Source organism: Nuphar pumila, chromosome 2, assembly GCF_984573655.1.
Source record: "Nuphar pumila chromosome 2, dmNupPumi1.hap1.1, whole genome shotgun sequence".
Lineage (NCBI taxonomy): Eukaryota > Viridiplantae > Streptophyta > Magnoliopsida > Nymphaeales > Nymphaeaceae > Nuphar > Nuphar pumila.
The window spans coordinates 80,289,235-80,309,590 of NC_143250.1; the positions used below are offsets into that span (position 1 = coordinate 80,289,235).

The window sequence follows — 20,356 nt, forward strand, 5'->3', positions numbered from 1 at the left end:
CATTGGCATATGAATTATCACGGGTCCCAAGATATTCCTCCGTACACACTGGAACACGCAAATTTGTCTTCTGGGGAGAACACACAACACCCTCCCTCGTGCCACACATAGTTATTAACTCACTAACATTTAAATGCAAGGTCGCTGAGTGAGAAACTTTCATGGTGTCTCTGCCAATCAATCGAGATCAAACCACACCTAAAGGAATTGGAACTTATAACATCCCAAATATTCTCTGTGATTATAGCGATGAAGCACAATGTTTCAATATTGTTTCATTGCTTCATTTGAGACAGGGCGAGGGTGGAGACCCTTTCCCTCACTCCCGCCTTAGTCCATTGCCATCCCTAGGTATAACCAATGGGGGGCTTTGCTTGTTTGTCAGGAGCAGTTAGTGCACGTCACCTTGTGTTGGGACGTCGCAAGATCGAACCCCAAATGGTATGGTTGTATAACTGGTAGGGTCTGCCTAACCCCAGCTTTCTCTGTTGAAAAAAAAACTTCAGTAGGGTATAACTTTGTCATCTGATATAAAAATTTGATGATTTTTATGTTGTTAAAAGGCTTATTTTGAGGGCTAAGTGACAAACTATCAGAGATCAATTAATACCATTTTTGGGGATATTCGAGTTCATTCTGTTGATCAAATGGGACAATCATAGTTTTATATATTATATATAATAAAGTTTGATTGGAGTTTATTTGAGAAGAGTTTAAGGATAATTCAAAAAGAAAATTGTTGTAGACAACAAGTTCTACATAGATATGGTCTAATGCAATTTGAATATGTAACTTATCTAATTAGGTAAGAATTCTATGTTGTAAATAGTAGTAGGATCTCAACGAAATTAGGAAAAAAATTGTAACCTAATTAGGGAAGGGGGTATTCCAAGGTTACCGGATGCGCCATACCATATGAAGAAGACCGTTTTAGAGGCGTGAAATGTAACACTTCCAAAACGTGCGGGAAAGCACCAAAAATTTGGGAATCCGGGAAGCTCACTTCATCTAAATGGAAAGCTCACTTTCCTGTATTTTTTTTGTTTCTTTTTTTTTATTTTTCTTACTTTTTTTTCTTTTTTCTCTTTCCTTTTGCTTCTTATGTCGCTTCTGGTTCTCTTCTTGGGTCACTTCTAGTTCACTTCTTAGGTTGCATTCGGTTCGCTTCCTAGGTCGATTTCTGTTCGATTCTTGGTTTGCTTTTAAGTCGTCATATGCTTCCTGCTTCATAAAATTTTGGAAGTGTCTCGTTTCCGGCATCGCATTTTGCTCTCCCGCTTCCCATCTGGCAACTCTTAGTACAAATAGAGGTTTTATGTACGAGATGGATGCTAATGAAAGCAAAGAGGGTATGAACACACTGCTTTTAATTTCCCCCAAAATTTCTGAATGAGTTCTTTTTTTTTACATTCTCAGCTTCTTAAGATTCGGTTTGAGATGATAGAAGGAAGATATTTCTCCTCTCTTATTTTTAAATCAGTTTACTCCTTAATTAAAACACTAGATTTTGAAATTCCTATAAGCAATTTTGTTTTTTATCAACAATTAAGTAAAGTTATGGTAACCATTGTTTGTACGTGTGACAAAGCTATCCATACGTATTCGAGATGGAAGGGGTGCTCTCTTATCTCTTTGTGATATAATTTTGCAATGCATCATCTCAAATGGTTTGGATGATGATAGCCCCCACATCTTAAATGCTTTCGCCATCAACAGAAGCTTCTTCGGTCTCAAAAGGCTGCATTCCAGTGAAGGGTGGACTGGAGACGGTCATAACCTTCAAGCGTAATGCAAGAAGTGACCGCTCTTGAGATAGGAACCCATGGTCCCTCACTGGCAGCCGGAGCACTTTTACCATTGCACCATGCAATTTTTTGAAGGAAACCGTTGCACCAAGCATTAACCCTTGGTATATTACTTTTGCTATATATATTAATGCCACTTTGAGCCATATTCCTCACAAACCCTTGGTGTATTACTTTTGCTTTCATAAGAGTTGGTGCAAGCAAACCATACCATGGCCTCCAACTCTTCCATTATCTTGGTTCTTATTCTGATGGGTGCCTTCATTTGTGCATCGAGCCTGTCAAGCACTTACTATTGTTCTTCCTGTCCTCGAGCACTTGCAATAATAAAGGCAGGCGTTAAGGCAGCTGTGAGGAAGGAAGCTCGAATGGGGGCCTCCTTACTTCGGCTGCATTTCCATGACTGCTTTGTGAATGCAAGTTTACGATCTTAGTATTCCGTTTTGCTCCTTTATTATAATCTCTCTCTCTCTCTGTTTCACACACACACACACACATGCACGTGCACGTGCATGAGAAAGTGAGTCAGGTTCCAATTTCTTGTGATAGATAAGTACATTCATTTTCATATACACTGTCATGCCATGTAAAAGAAGAATAAGGATGACGCGCGCGCGCGCACACACACATAGAAAAGAAGGTTTCTTTACTTTGCTGCTGTTGGATAAAGAACCATCAAAAGAAATGGTCATGGCCAATGAAGGTCGAGGGTTTTGATTGTGCGTGTGCAAGCGCGTTTTCCTCCCTAGCTTATCACATGGTATATAAAACAGACGCACACACATTCTTATATGGATGTACACACAAACATTTCTTACTAGGGAACCAAAGTCTTGTTTGAGCGGATCAGGTCCAAGGACCTGGGACAGGAATAGCATCCACGAAAATACCGTTTATCACCAAAATGATCAACACCATAAAACCCCATCAAACTGAAGATATATATATATATTTGAAACAATTCTGAATGGTTCAATTTGCAGGTGCCGATGGGCACCATCTGGGTGGACTCCTTCAGTTTGATGGGTTTTGGATGTTGTTTTGTCCCAGAAGGGATGTCAATGGATTTGATTTTATTCAATATCTGACTGAACTTGATTGGATGTTGTTTTTCACCATCTAAATCCGAATACGAATCTGTTTAACCAATATCTGATTTGTCGAATCTGGTATTGGCCACAACATCCAACCCAAATCCGAACCTTTTACATCCCTAGATCTGAGGCTTTTCCGTCGGAATGATCACTGAAAATGTCAGATGGTGGTTGAAGATTTTGGTGCTCACTCCTTTTTTAATTGCTGTTGAGAACGCATGATAATTGACAACGTAGGCTTTTCTGATGTCTAATAAATGTATACAGGGCTGCGATGGATCAATTCTTTTGGATGAGGGTGATAACGCCAAATTCACCTCTGAGAAGACCGCAGCTCCAAATAATGGGTCAGTGAGAGGTTTTGAAGTCATTGATAGCATCAAGGCCAAGTTAGAAAAGGTCTGCCCTGGCGTCGTGTCCTGCTCAGATATTCTTGCGGTAGCTGCTCGCGATTCTGTGGTGGAGGTGAGCACCGCTAAATTATTCGAGTTTTGCAATAATTAACTGCATGCACCAAACACATTCTATCACCATCATTACTAATTCATTTATACCATTAGTCACTCGATCACCTAAACAATTCAGTTTCACTCATCCATTATGTCATCCCTATCTTCATGCCTTATATTGGGATCTCGCTGATGCAAGTCGTTTTGATCAAATCAACGGCTATTAACATGCCAAAATTTGTTGATTTAAAAAAACATACTTTTTTTTTTGTCAAGAGAAACACAATCCAAAGGTCGATTCCTGTCAAATCAAACTGCTGAATAAATCCAAGTAGTCAGATTTGATTAAAACAACTTGCATATATGAGATCCTGCATGGGGCCATGGAGATGACCTAGGGAATGAGAGTAACCTAAGTGATCACTTATAACCAAGAAATAATCCATTTTCCAGATGCGTTGCTACTCCTTTGTGGACATCGAGTGTTGACTTACCACCTATCTTGAATAAGAAAAAAGAAATAAAGATGGAACCAGAAAGTTGGCATCCATAAGGCCTTGTTTGATACGTGGGACACATGGAATGGGGTGAGTGTGTCCCAACAAAAGAGTCGCACCCCTAGGGGTGCGATTCTTTGTCCCGCCACAATGGGATTCAAGCCAGCTTGGTTGGATACGCTTGTCATGCGTTTGATATGCGTCATGGAGGCCCATGCACTCATGTAGCTCTGGTAATTGACCCGAACTTAACCTGTTGGAGTTCTGTTCATTAGGCCTGAGACTGAGCTCAAAAGCTCGTGACGGGCCAAGCCGGGCCCAAGCTTGCAACAAACTGAGTTAGGCTAGTCAAACTCAAGCTGGCTTGTTAAAAAAATTTATTTTTTAAATTATAACAGGAATTGGGAAAGATGACCTCCTTTTTCCATGCCACACGTTGCAATCAACTTGGTCTACACTACAATATACGACCTAAGTTGTGTGTGTATCCCTAACGAGCATACACAAGCTCAGCTGAGTTGAGCACCATTTGTTTATCCTCACAATTCACCAGCTTGTTGAGGTCAATTTACAAGCCCAAATGAATCGAATCATGAACCACCCATCTTGTTTCAGAACCCTAAATTAAAATATTTCAAAACTGTCTCTCTCTCTCTCTCTCTCTCTGAGTTATCAATCTGCCGTAAAAATTGAAGTTAACAAAGCAGAGCGAAAGTTGAGAATTAGCAACGAATTGGAATTGGTTACGAGAGCGACTTGGCATTTTTAGGTTGTTTTCTTTGATCATGCATGCATATATTAATGGGCCAAGTAGTGGTAAATGTGGAGTCAATATAATGATTATGAGAATTATGGCATGCATGTAATGGAAATCTAGAGATTCATACAAATGAAGGAATGTTGATACCGTTTGAACCAAAACTAACATTAAGGCCACAGAAAGAAGACCAAAAGTCATTATAAGTGCTTTAGAAGGGTATAGAAAAAGTCTCCCCACCACCATATATACCTATTGAGAATGTAAGTTCGTCAGTGATGAATATTAGCAAGAAGAAAGTAATACTTGGAGTGCTTTTTCTTGAGTCGCTCTTTTCTTCAGAGTGAGAGCCCACACCTCCCCCCCCTTCCCTTTCCATCAAACTTAACTAAGCCTTCACCTTGGCCCTAATATTAACTTTATTTGATACTTTAGCTATTAGGCATAGGATTTGACTTTATGAAAGTGAGTAGAAGTGATAAGAGAGTGACAAAGTGAATAAATTGAGAAAATAAAAAACACAACACAAAAGATATTCCTGAATTCTATTGCTGAAAAGAGATAAGAGATACTCTTTGCATTATATATATATATAAAGAGTCATGTGTGGCTGTGCAATCCATAAGTGCACAACACAAAACAGGATTGTGTTGAGCGTTCATCATGCGTGTGATGGACGCTTAGTCTTTTTCCCACAAAAAATTACTGAAAAGCATAAAAAATTATACGAAAAAGCCTTTAGTGTTCTGAAACACCGCTAAAAGTATTTTTCAAAATGCCAGGCGCATACCCTAGGGGTATTAGCGGCGCTTCAAAAGCACGCTAATTCAAAAGCTCTCAAAAGACTATTTTTTGTGAGTTTTCCGGCCATTTTCACGTGCTGGCAATCACACCCATGATGGACGGCCAGCATGATTTCATTAGTAGTTGTGCACCTAAGGATTGCACAGCTATATATATATATATATATATATACACACACACACGAGAGATAGAGAGAGAGAGAGAGAGAGTGATTGGTTCTTCCTAACCATAAGAGGAAGCAGATCAGGTCATGCTGAACATGAGCGTTTTTGCTCGTGCCCACATCGTGGCCATCCGATTTGCATTTTAAAATGCTAAAAAGTCAACAAAACCACGTGGCATTCATCCAAAATGCAAACAGATGGCCAGGATGTCGGCATGAGCAAAAACGCTCATGTTCAGATGACCTGATCTGCTTCCACCATAAGAGGGTGTGGACAATGTATTTTCATTTTTTTTCAAAACTTTTATGAAAATTAGATGTGATCTACATGGTTAGCTTAGTAGAAATAGGCTATTGAATCATCTGATTCTGACATTTGAGCAGAATTTTATGAGGATTCAAAAATCAATGGCTCTGCATTTTTATAAAATTCTAAATCTCATAAAATCATACTTTTTATCGGATTGATATGATCCAACAATCAATTCCTTGCAAATGGAACATGCTAAACACAACTGTGGCCAAACATGACTTGAAACATCAAAAATCAGTGTTGTCCGTATGGACAGTTAGGAGTAATCAATTTTTAACACACACACACACACATATATATATATATATATATATATATATATATATATATGGAAAGAGAGAGAGAGAAAACTGAACATATTAGGCCCTCTTTTCTTGTTCTGTCCCATTAGGCCACATAGTTTGAAGTGTTTTATGATAGATCTTAACTCTTAGATGTGTTTAGCATGCTCAATTTAGTGACAATCAACTCTTTGATCATGTTTGTTTGATAAAAAAAAATATTTTTATTAGCTGGAAATTTTGATACCTCCATAACCTTTGATTTTAGATCACAGAAAAAACCTATATACAAGTCAGATTTTGGTGACCCAAAAGTCAGTTATCACTAAACATAACCTATAAATCACATCTAGGTGTCAAATATGAAAAAAAAATATAAAAAACTATGCTTTTGAAGGGGCCTAATGGTGCATAACGAGAAAATGAGGCACAACCAGTCAATTACTCTCTCTCTCTCTCTCTCTCTCTCTCTCTCTATATATATATATATATATATATATATATATATATATATATGATACAATGCTTCCAAAGCACCTACTCCCTTTTATAACCATTAGATTTCAAAAGATCCAACGGTTATGATAACACTTAAAATGTATGCTCTTATTTGCTTAAGCATTTAAGCATGCTTCATAAATGCCAGCTCATTAATTGAAAATATAAAAGTGGCTTTCCAATGCTAAAATCATTAATTTATTTTGCTGACTTTCTTTTAATTGGCGATGGGCGCCATAGATGCATGACATGCCCTTACAAGTATCCATCTCCATTTATTACGTTTTATAGTTTTGCAAACTCTTTCTGTCAAGAACCAGTCAAAAGAAAATGCAAAACTAAAATGAAATAGTAAATTTTTGCTAATTAGTCAGTTAAATGAACAACTAATTCTAAATTAGATTCTTACATAGTAGTAGGTCGGTAGGCCTCATTTCACATATGAAGAGCATTCACCATGCCACCCCTCAAGAGGGGTGTCAATGGGTCTGGTTTGGTTTGGACCCAAGTTGGACCAAACTCATGTCTTATTTGAGATGTTGGTATTAGGTTCGGACCCACCATAAAAGAAACTATACCAATCCTTTAAGAATTACATGAACTAGTACCATACTTGGCAAAAAAATATTTTTTAATCCTTTTTACATTGAATTTTTTTTATTTTATTCAGAATTTGAGTGGGGCTCAAGTCAGGTATAAAATTTCACGATCAAAATGAATAACCGACTGAACCATTCTAAAGCTGAAAATGTATTAAAGGGAAAAAGGTCTAATATGGGAAATGTTACGAAGAAATCAACCAAAATGATAATTGCATTACACATTCAACAACTAGTCAGTGTTAATCGATAGTTCAGTTGGAAATTTATGTGCAACTGCATGGACTTATTCTCTTTTGTAAATACAACAACAAAAAGGAAAGAAAAAAAATATAAATCATCTAACAAAAAGTGTTACCAATACCAACAACAGTCAAAAGGGAGACAGTTTGGAAATATAAAAAAAGTAATAGATGGGCATAAATGCATGTGAGAGCGTGTCATGCATCCATGCCCATCACCCATTAAAAACAAAAGTAAACAAAGTAAATACTCCCTTTGGGAAAGACTCTTACGTTTTTAATTAGCACATTTATGAAGCATGTGGAACCGCTTAAATAAATAAGATGCATTTTAAGTGTTATCATATCCATTGGATCTTTTAAGATCCAACAACTATAAAAAGGAGTAGGTGCTCCGGGATCCATATATATATATATATATATATATATATATATATATATGAGAACAGAACATATTAGGCCCCATTCTACCCTATAGGTTTTAAGTGTTTTATGACAGACAGTTAGATGTGTTTAGCATGATCCATTTAGTAAGAATCGAATCTTGGATCACGTTTTTCAATGAAAATACTTGTTTTTATGAGTTGAGAAAGACGAGTACCTTCATAACCATTGATTTTGGATTACCAGAAAAGCATGTATACAAGTCAGATTTCGGTGATCCAAATGCCGGTTCCCACCAAACAAAACCTATAGATCACATATACGGTGTTAGACGTGGGAAAAAATACTTAAAACTATAAATTTTTAAGGGGCCTAAAGAGACCTAACGAAAAAGGGGGCCTAAGGAATGCATTACTCTCTCTCTCTCTCTTTATATATATATATATATATATATATATATATATATATATATATATATATAGAGAGAGAGAGAGAGAGAGAGAGAACTGAACATATTAGGCCTCATTTCTTGTTCTGCCCCATCGGTTTAAGTATTTTATTATAGATCTGAACCGTTATATGTGTTTAGCATGCTCAATTTAGTCGGAATTGACTCTTGGATCATCTTTTTTCGACCAAAAAATATATTTTTATGAGCCAAAAAAAACTGGTACCTTCATAACCATTGATTTTGGATCACCCAAAAAACTTGTATACAAGACAGATTCCACCAATTCAAAAGCTGGTTTCCACTAAACAAAGCCTATAAATCACATCTATGGTGTTAGATGTGAAAAAAAAATACTAAAAACTATAATTTTTGAAGGGGCCTAACAAGACCTAAAGAAAATGGTGGCCTAAGGAACACATTACTCTCTCTCTCTCTCTCTACATATATATATATATATATATATATATATATATATATATATATATATATATATATATATATATATATATATATGTAGAGAGAGAGAGAGAGAGAGGGTAGGTGCCTGACCTTTTTTGTGCCTACCGGATGCCTACCAAGATGTGATCTACATGATTGATAGGGTTTAAGTTGCTTTTTAAAAATCTGAACCTATATATGTGTTCTGCATGATTAATTTATTAGGAAATCACACTTGGATCATGATTTTTTCAGAAAAAATGATATTTTAAGCATTGATTATTTTTTTAAATTGTAGACCATTGATTATTGAATCTTGTAAAAACCTAACTTGGTGTTGGAATCTGACGATCCAAAAGTCGATTCCCACAAAACCAATCATGTAGATAACATCTGTACCTTCAGATTTTAGAAAAAATAGAAACAATCTTCTCAAAGCTCGGTAGGCACAAAAACGCGTAGACACCTCTCTCTCTCTCTTATATATATATATATATATATATATATATATATATATATATATATATATATATATATATAAGAGAGAGAGAGAGAGAGAGCAGTTGCTACCCTTGTGGGTATGAAACCCCCTAATTAGAACTCAAAGGAGAAGATTGTTTTTACCAAATCTGACCTCATATATGTCTTCAACATGGTCAAAATAGTATGAATCAACTCTTGAATCATAGTTTTTTGACATAAAAACATATTTTTGATGTCAGGAAAATTCTGTACATTATAGGCCATTGATTTTTCAACCCTCAGACAAACAAAATCTAAAGGTTAGTTTATACTATCTTTAATATGTATATCACATCTAAAGGGTCAGGTACCCCAAAAAAAATAAAAAAAAAATAAATTATATTTTTCACTAGGGGTTCCTTACCCATGATAGTGTGTGTATATATATATATATATATATATATAGAGAGAGAGAGAGAGAGAGAGAGAGAGAGAGTGATAGCTGCACAACCCTTAGGTGTGCAGCTACCTGCGCAATTGCATTTGCACTATTTGCTAGCAAAAAATGTGTTATTTGTGCATTTTAGCATTAACTTGAGTTTTATAAGTCCATTTGATGAGTGGTTTGGTCTGTTTCAAAGCTAACATCTTCCTCTACAATCATTTTTGTTGGATTCAATATCAAATTCAATTTTTTGAAATGTTTAAAAAGCCTTCAAAGTCTACCTTATTTTCAAATAGGTTATTTTTGAAACATATATTTTTAGTATAACTTTTCGCTCCAATATCATATCTAAGTGACTTTTCATTCATTGGACAGCTAGAAATCTCTACTTTTAGTTGAAAGTGGTTGAGAATGTTACCTCATGGTTCAAATTTTGATAAAAACTCAAATCATTTTGAAAAGGTCACAAAAATACTAAAAACCTTTTAAAAATATTCTTTGAAATGCATTTTTATCAAATGGAACTTTGAGAATACCCTTTCAAAAATACTTGAGTGTGCTTGATATTAACTTTGGATAATGTAAGACTTCTTTTTTTTTCAAAATACTTTGTATTCTTGATGAATAAAGAAGTATAAAAGGATCACACCTAAATCTCAAGGGATGTGAATAAACATATCTTGATTTTCGATTAGTCATGCCATGACATGATAGAGACCAATGTTCAAAGTTGTTGTGAGGAATCCAAAAAAAATTGGGTGTCATCAACCTTGTAGTTTAAACTTATAGGGTAAGGTTGCTTTAACCAAATCTGACCTCATGAAAGTATTCAACATGGTCAAAATAGTAGGAATCAACACTTAGCAAAGCTTATTGACAAAAAGATAAATTTTTTTGAGGTTTGAAAATTTGATATATTATACGCCATTAATTTTACAACCCTCATAAAATCCTATATATACATAAAGAAAACATGATCCAAAGGCTAGTTTTTACTAAACTTAATATGTAATCACATCTAGATGGTCAAATGTGCAAAAAAAACTGAAAAGTTTAAAATATTACATTTTTTTACTAGAAATTCCTTATTCATGAGGATAGCAAACATTAACATGAGAGAGAGTACTTTTGCTGCAATTGTTTGTGTGTAGTCTATTTGGGATCTTAATGCAAGTTGTGTCGATTTATTCTTATATCATAGTTGTGTTTAACATGGTCGACTTGTGATGAGTTGGATCATGTTTTTTCGAAGAAAAATATGTTTTTATGATTCAAGAGATTTTGAAGCATTTATGGCAATTAATTTTTGAATTACCAAAAAACCCACTGATACATCAGAATCTTTAGATCGGAATATTGATCACCACAAGACAAACCATGTAGATCATATCTACATGGTCAGGATTTGTTTAGTCATTTGTGCACGCACACACACACACACACACACACACACACACACACACACATATATATATATAGAGAGAGAGAGAGAGAGATATGAAAACATGCCCAATAAAAAACTTGCCAAACCTACCCACTAAAATCTGAACCCACCTGTGATCAAATGCACCTCTGTTGATTGGATGAGCACTCAGAGGTTTTGGGCTCACAGTGCGGTAGGGATGCCGACGATAGTTGGCTTATTACCAAGGTTGTTGGGCGACACCAAAAAACGGTGACAAAGTCGGCCGAAAAACCAGATCTATGTAAGTATGTAGGGCTCAAGTACAATAAAATAGGTTGTGTCATGAAGTATCTTCGAGAGTCGATCTGAGACCACCATTGGAAAGATCTTGACGTGTAGTATGCTAAAAAGTATTTGGCTTGCCGAGATTCTGCTAGAATTGGCTGAAATCTTTGCGGGAAGTTACAACTGCACCACTAGTGGTAGGTTGGGCATGTTTTTTAGTTATATATATATATATATATATATATATATATATATATATATATATATATATATATATATATATATATATATATGAGAATTATGATGGTCCACCCTTCATTCTTACCTTAAAATTCATATTTGAAAGTGAATTTCAATAAATCCGACTGATGGTCAAAACCTACAAACATACTCTTGGATCAATCTTTTTGGACATGTAGAAAAAAATTTATAGTATAGAAAATATCAGAAATTCCAGAACCATTGATTTTTAGATCCTTATAAAGTTTTGTTTATGCATAAAAAAGATTTGATGCAAGTGTTGGGTCACAGGTTTTTTACCATGGATATCACTGATTCACATCCATAGTCATATATAATGCATTTTACAAGGTACATTTAGCATAATTCAGTGCAAGAAGTGTACTGAAATAGAAAATATTAAACTATAATGCGAGGGCAGCTCAAAGCAAGTCACAAGAATGTGAGCCATATAGGAAGCCCTCTATTCCGAACCTGAATAAGACTACACATTCTCTGAACATCATTTGATTTGCTAAATATGAAAGTATGAAGATCTCCTTTGCAAGATCCCTTTCAATTCTTAGCATGGCACTGAGATTAATTAATTTGTGGCCTATGCTACTCCTGATGAATGATATGATATCAAGGAGAAAAAAATTGGAGCCACCGATCAAATTGAAATGTCCAAAAATTGTGCAACTTATGCATGTGTGGCAAATTTTCATATGTTTCCAAACGTCATGTTTGGAAGCAACAAAGTCATGGGGAAATCAGTATGAAATCAGAAAAAAAAAATCTTTCCCTGCACATCCTAATGTGAAAATATTCATTTTCTGTTTCAACAGCTGTACACATGAAAGACCTCTCCGCCGAAGGAGATGGAGAAATGGGGACCAAATTTTTCAGTGGTACCTACCGCTTTCATGTGATATGAGTATTCAAGTTTTCTAAGAAAAAATTTATTACTTCAAATAGATGTTTAATTGCTATCCTAGTTACTGCTTTCCTATGAAAATGCTCCTAGGAAAATTTTTCTATATGGAACTCTTCACAAGCCCAGACATGGGCCAAAGTTACATATGATGTTAACTACTTTACTATTTCACGTGGACACATCATTTCGGTTGCCTATTCCTGGTGACATGAGTGGACATGGATTTGTCTGCCCATTATTTGTGTATCTTAAAATAATTTTTTTATTTTTAACAATATTACAATAAAAACATTTTTTAAATATTAAAACATAAAAAAAAATCTACTGATTACATAGTTAAAAATTCCATGTTCTTGCGTCCTATTTTTTAAAACAATTCAAACTTGGGAGCCAAGCCAGTATCCCCAGTCCTGGTGTCCACGTATCATTATGGCAGGTACTTCACTACAAGAAAAACCCCTTTTTGCTGGCGCACAAATAGCACCAACAAACGCCTTTGCTGGCGCAAGAATGTGTTATCAGTTGCGCCAGTAAAAAATTTTTTGAAAAACAACACGATCTTTGCTGGCACAAAACTGCCCCTGAAAAAAGTCTTTGTTGCTGCAATATTGCGCCAGCAAAAGTCTCTGTCTTTTACTGACACAGTTCCTGTGCCAGTAAAAAACACTAAAGAGACTTTTTACTGGCGCAGATTTTGCGCCAGTAAATTTATTTTTTTTAATTATCATATCCTTTTAATCAGCATTTACAAAATATTTTTACACAGAAAATTTCAACCAATCAGCATATGAACAGTTCACATAATATTCTCAAAATGCACCATGTAATTGATTCTCTCCCGTCTTGAAAAAACAAAGCTGGATGGTCCAACATGGGGAGTTCCGCTTGGAAGAAAAGACTCAACCACGGCAAGTGCTGCTGCTGCTGTAAAATTCCTTCCTGCACCAACGTCAAATCTCAACGATCTTATACACAATTTTTCTCAGCAAGGACTCTCAAAATATGACTTGGTTGTACTTTCAGGTGGGTTACCTAAGTTCTTGGAACTGTTTTTCAACTAGTAATTGTTTCTTATTATCAAACTATTGGGCGTTTGAAATGCTGGACAAAACCCACCCAAAAACACATCTATCCTTGTTGGCTGGTTGTCTTGTGTTTGCAAAACACATCTATCCTTGTTGGCTGTCTGGTTGTCTTGTGTTTGTCAAAACTTTGACAAGTCACAAGGATATAGTTCAGAATTTCACCCTCATCACCCATTTTCTTCTCCACACTTATCACCCCTCTTATCTTCTCAACAACAGCGTTTCCTAAGGGTGAGTTTGATCAAACTGTGGATGTGGAATGCTCATCCGTGGAGCCCCTTCCCCCTTACTTTATGCCAAGAACGGGACGAGGGAAGACCACTTTAAAAAAAACATGCACAGACGACCTATCCCCCCCCCCCCCCTCTCTCTTTCTCCCCTATCCAGCGGCCGATCAGAGAGGCCGGTGGCGAAAGTCTCTCTCTCTCTCTCTCTCTCTCTCTCTCTCTCTCTCTCTCTCTCTCTCTCTCTCTCTCTCTCTCTCTCTTTTACTCTTTGATTAGCACTCTGAATAAGAAAATTCTTTGATTATGGCTCTGAATCAAATTTCTTTAATTAGAATTTTTTATATTTATTTTACTTAGGGTTTCTCATTGATTTGATTAGGTTTTTTTCTTTGATTTTCTCTAATTAAGTCTATTTTCCTTTGATTAGTTGTTTTTTCCTTTGATTTTCTTTGATTAGTTTTTTTTATTTATTAGGGATTTGAATCAAATACCTTTAATTAGGGCTTTCCATTGATTTGATTACGGCTTTGAATCAAATATATTTAATAGAGTTTTTTTCATTGATTAGGGTTTCCTATAGTAATTTGATTACAACTTTTCTTGTATTTGTTTAGGGTTGTTTTTCTTTATTTTTCTTTGTTAGGTTTTTTTATATTTAACTTTATGATTTATTTATGATTCCTTTGGTTTTATGGTTCATTTTTCTTATAGTTTAGGGTTTTTTGGTTTATTTATAGTTTATTTATGATTTATTTTCTTGTTTGTTAGGGTTTTATGATTTATTTATGGTTTTTAAATTTGTATATAAAAAATATAAATTCTTATTTTTTTCTCAAATTATTAAAAATTTAAACATTTTTTGGTACTTGTATCCAGTTTGAGATCCATTGTTTGGTGCTAAATTCCATAATATTTTTTATAAACTTTCACAATTATATTCAATATGACACCAAATAAAGCATTTATATAAAAAAATATCAATTCTTATTTTTTTCTTAAATTACCCAAATTTTAATCTTTTTTTGGTATGTAGATCCAATCTGAGATCTATATTCAGGGCTAAAATTCATAATAAACATACTAAAACACTAATCTGGTGGGGGTAAAATGGAGTTGCACTATCCAAAATAAAGATATCCGACCCATTATCCATATGTGTCTAATCTATCTACACAATGTAAGAATCAAATGCCAAACACAACACAAGGAATACAACTTTTTATCCAGTCAAAACAGAAAATGAACAATACAATTGTTAAAACATGTGTCCTGTCTGTTATGTTCTGGTGTACCGTCCAATCTTGAACAAGTAATCAAACACCCTAAATGAGCCTGAATGATTTAGGATTTACCATGTGCACTGAAGTCTATATCAAGCCACCTGGAACAACAAAAAGTTGTGATTTGACTTAAAATCTAAACCCCAAGAAGCAGGAAACAATTTATATGATAGGAAAGGTAATAATACCTCCAAGTAAGTTGTTAAATGAGCCCAACAATTTTTTCAGGAAAATGTTTGGGCTCAGCCAAGCTTACTCATTTTTTGGCTCGGCATGTGCTGTTTTCAGCCCATCACAAGACGAAACGAGACAAACATGAGTTATATAATATATATATATATATATATATATATATATATAGTGTGTGTGTGTGTGTGTGTGTGTATTCTGTATACACAACATTGAGTTTTATGCGAGTCAACTCATGTTTGTCTCGTTTCGTCTTGTGATGGGCTGAAAACAGCACATGCCGAGCCAAAAAATGAGTAAACTTGGCTGAGCCCAAACATTTTCCTGAAAAAATTGTTGCGCTCATTTAACAACTTACTTGGAGGTATTATTACCTTTCCTATCATATAAATTGTTTCCTGTTTCTTGGGGTTTATATTTGGTACAATCCTTTGTACCTACAATCTAGTCTGCATCTCAAAATACCAGACACAATTTAACCTCATAGATGTGTTCAACATGCTAATTAAATTTAGTAGGAATCAATGCCTTCATAGCCGCTGATTTTTTTCTTTTTGTTTAAACGTTTAGAGAAGAAACAACTGTTTGGCTACCCAATTGTTTTATGGCCCTACATGGAACTACTACCATGTGTAAAAAGATGCTAAGTTTCAAAATTTTGAAACATATCAAGCCATATTTTAAAACATACTTATGGTTCAAGAACTACTTTTCTTTTCTCAAAAACTCCCTAAACCTTCTGTTAGTTGATTTTTTATTTTTGCCTATATTCTTTTAGAAAAAAAAAAAACTGGTTTTTGTTTACAAGGCAGCATCAGACTGTTGTCTTTCTTGACGCTGGTCCCCCTATGGCTTCTCTTTTCCAAACATGAGCGAACTGTCGGTGATAAAGCAATTCTTGGCTCATCTGTATGAGCCATCGTTATTGTGCCAGAAATGTATGGCACCACATCATCCACATTAAAGTTGGATACAACACAAAGGAAGCACTTAATTAATTATACCAAGCAACGTGGCATGCCATATTTCTCGTGCAGCCACTGTAACTTAACACATACATTGTTGACAAAGGCTCGGCACACTTAGGTGAGGGAGGATGAGGTGTGATGTAATTGCACACTTTTAAAGTGCTGTTGTACCTCATCACCCTCTATCTTCATGATACACAGCCTGTCGGCTGTGAGAGACCAAAGCAAGGATGAGGGGTGATCAGGTGTAACAGTATACTAAAAAGTGTGCAATCACATTGTACCTGATCCTCTATGTTATTTTTAATTTAAAATGTCAATACCTATGGCATATATCGAGAGGATCAGGTGCCATGTAATTGCACGACTTTTAGTGTGCAACTGCACCTATCACCCTTCAACATTGCTTGGGCCCTACAATTGGCAGGCTGTATCTCAAAAGTAGAGGGTGATCAGATGCAACTGCAAACTAAAGGTGTTCAATCACATTGCACCTGATCCTCCCTTGCACACGTCCATTGCCTTAAGATCGCAAGAACAGGCTTTCTGATGGGTAAGAGTAGCGGTCGTAAACCATGCCACAGGGTGTCAAATCTCTCCTGTGCTCCAAATTAAAAAAATTCATCACATGCATTGCTCTTAAAACATACTTGATTTTTCGCTTGTGCAGGAGGGCACACAATAGGAAAGGCAAGATGCAACCAGTTTCGTGATCGTCTGTATGGAGACTCCAACATTGACGTTTCCTTCGCCCATTCACTGAAAGGAAAGTGCCCCAGAGTTGGGAAGGACAACACACTCTTCCCACTGGACGCGAAAACGGAGTACGTCTTCGACAATGACTATTTCAAAAACCTGCTGCAAAAGAAGGGCCTTCTTCATTCGGATCAGCAGCTTTACAACGGTGTTTCCACGGATTCTACAGTCGCCTGCTTTGTCAACAGCCAGAACAAATTCTTCAAAGAGTTTGGAATCTCCATGGTGAAGATGGGCAACATTAAGCCTTCACAGGGAACCAAGCTGGAAGTTAGACTTAACTGCAGGAAGCCTAATGCTAAGCTCTAGAGTCCAGTGCTTGACTCAATAAATAAATGTGTCGATTACCTCTGGATCATATATATATGTGGTTTGATGTGTCGAAGTTAATAAATATGTATCTTGAAAGACAATGGAGAAATAGAAAAAAGTGGCCGTCTATTGTGGCTTTGATGGACAGCCAGCGGAAAACTGTGGAAAGCAAGTTTTTCCTCTTTAACCGCCGCTAAAGGTCCCAGTGAAAACACCAAAACCGAGACTAGATCACACCGAGTATTCTGTCAGAAAGGAACAATATTTAACCTAAATAAAAAAGATTGCCAGTTAAAAAGCTCGGATATTGTTAAGATAGATTAGATCACACCGAGTATGATAGGACTTACAACTTGACATAGTACAGGCTGCAACTATCCAAAGCATTTCGAGTAAGAGTTCCATCATTCTATTCTCATAGGACTTACAACTTGACATAGTACAAACTGTTAAATACTATAAAATGCAAAGATGAAGAATGAAAATATCAAAAGGGGATATGCTACATCCCTACTGACACTTATCAACCAAACTACATAATGCGCACATGAAAAGTAGCAGTGAGTCTCAGAATGATTTAACTTCTTCTCATTCTGGACAAATGCTGATGTCTGCGGCACTCATATCCCAATGATCCAAACGGGATTAAAAGATTTTTTCACCAGGAAAGAACTAAAAGACATTTATCAAAAGTTCTCGAAGAGTTGCAATTTGTAGCACCTAGGCAACAAAAGGGACAGAATTGGCAAATCGCATCTCTTCCTCAGTGATCAATAGGACACAATGAACAACCTTATACCTAAATCATTGCACGAGTACCAAGCCACACTGCGCTTCCAAGGAGAAGAAGAGCCCGAGATAAACTATGAATAAATGCACAAAATCCAAATCAAGAACGACTGCTTCCTTAACTGAAAAACTCAAATCCATGACGACCAACATGATTCAAAATAAGCAAGCATGCACATTGTAAGATCGAATAGCAAATCTGCCGAGAAGTTTAGTATCTGCCGAGAAGTTTAGTACCAAAGCAGGATAAAAAACCAAATGCTAAATCAATCTGAACAACACATTGATCCGATTTCTCCTGAAAGAAAACAGAAAAGCATACTTTTTCTGTTCCATAAATCTAAAGAACTAAAGCACACAATCATAACCATCTCGAATGAATGATTCTACCAATCACACAAAAAATCAAAACTAAGATCCAAAAAAAAAGAAAAAAGACCCACCTTGAGAATTGAGGCTTTAGTGAAGAAGACGATCCCACGACGGCCTGCTCGTCGAGAGCACTGCATCTGAGCCCACCAATCCCCTTCCTTCTCCTCTCTTGAAAAACCCCAAATCCAGAAACCCCTTCTTCCTTGGTGATTTCTACCCCCACACCGGAGAGAGATAGAGAGAGAGAGAGCCGAAAAGCGATCAACGTTACTTAAAAGTGAAACTCAACAAAGCGTTGAGACCCACAAGCACAAACACAACAACATAGCATGAGAACACCAATAACACAAAACAGAACACTCATAGAGGACCACAAACATCTATATGAGGATCGGTTTGTGGCAGAGGCAGGTCTTTGAGATATATGCGTAAGATAGCATACACATCAGCCAAGACCCTATGGGTCAAACGGTTAAGGTTGAACAGGACATCCCGAAAAGTAGCATCATTTCTGGCCATCCATATGAACCACCATACTGTAAACAACCAAACTCTCCAAATAGTCCTCCACTTCTTTTCGCGTCTACTTATAGCAGGGCCGAGGATAAGATCTAACGCAAAGCAACCCTCCCGCACAACAACTGATGGAGCCCTCTAAGTTTTAGAAAACAATTCTTGAAACACTTCACACGACCAGAAAAGGTGTTGTGTAGTTTCTTCAGCCTGTCGACAAAGCACACACCAACTGGGAAACTGAAAACCCATCCTCTTGATATTGTTATGGGTCTGTATCCGGTCATGAAGAATCAACCAAGCCAATACCTTGGTCCTCGGAGATGGTCCCTTCGCCCATAGAGCATTGTTGAAGATCCAGCCCTGACCTGGAGGCAGAAGAGAACGGTAGACCTTGTGGACTTGGAAAACTCCCGCATTCGAGACTGCCCATTGAAGCCAAGATCCGTCTACCCCTACGTCCAAATCCCTGTCAAGAAACAAACGCAATGCCCTAAACCACATTTTCCTCAAATGCGATGTGTATGGTCCACGAGCCCCCCGACGAACAGCGAGCGAATCAATTAGACCATATTTTAGCCGTAGGAAGTTTGCGCATGCATCCTGTGACGTATGAGCCAACCAGCACTGCTTCACAGCCAATGCCACACTCCTTTTACGCAAAGCAAAAATTCCTAAGCCAGTCATAGTCTTTGGCATAACGATGGAGTCCCATCCCACCAGAGAAGAGAATGAGAAATGAGAGAGACCAGAGATAGAGGGCTGGACCCCGAAAGGCAGGCGTCTTTTGGGGGTTCTCTATATTTTTTTTAATAACTTTTTTTGTTCACAAATTTGACTATGCACTTAACAGAAACGTTAAGTGCACCATGACATTCATCCGAAAACTACAATGGTCGGTTGGGATTTTAGCATGAGCAAAAGGCTCATGTTCAGCATGACCTGATCTGCTTCTGGATTTGTATAGATAATGCCCAAAAGCATACCAGGTCATTCATCGAATGAGTCTTAGACTCATTTGACTGTCACGGCTGTTGAGAAAAGTCATGGATGTGAGCCACATGGCTTCGTTAACGGACTAACTAACGTCGCTAACTAGTTTCAAAATGTTTAAAACATATTAATAAAAAACCCATGTCCCAAAAAGTTGAAAAGACTTTCATCTTTTTGGAGGAAACTCTCTCACTCTAAAACTCGCCATTCTCTCTCTCGCCATCTTTGTCGTCATTCTCTCTCTCCATCTCTCTCACTCTCTATTCTCTTCAAAAGATATTCACTCTCCATTCGCTCTGTCTCTTCCATCCCCTTTATCACTGTCGCACGCCCTTCACTCCCCT

The 20,356-nt window shown here is 36.6% G+C and overlaps 1 protein-coding gene across 1 annotated transcript; it reads left to right on the plus strand.

The window, feature by feature from the left end:
• The first annotated feature begins 1,953 nt into the window (after positions 1–1,953).
• Positions 1,954–17,444, plus strand: LOC149845814 (cationic peroxidase 1-like). The gene is made up of 4 exons (XM_089996031.1): positions 1,954–2,221; positions 3,167–3,364; positions 13,386–13,551; positions 16,948–17,444. Exons 1-4 carry the CDS (start codon positions 2,018–2,020, stop codon positions 17,340–17,342), a joined length of 963 nt encoding a protein of 320 aa, XP_089852157.1. The 5' UTR covers positions 1,954–2,017; the 3' UTR covers positions 17,343–17,444.
• Positions 17,445–20,356: the final 2,912 nt, after the last annotated feature.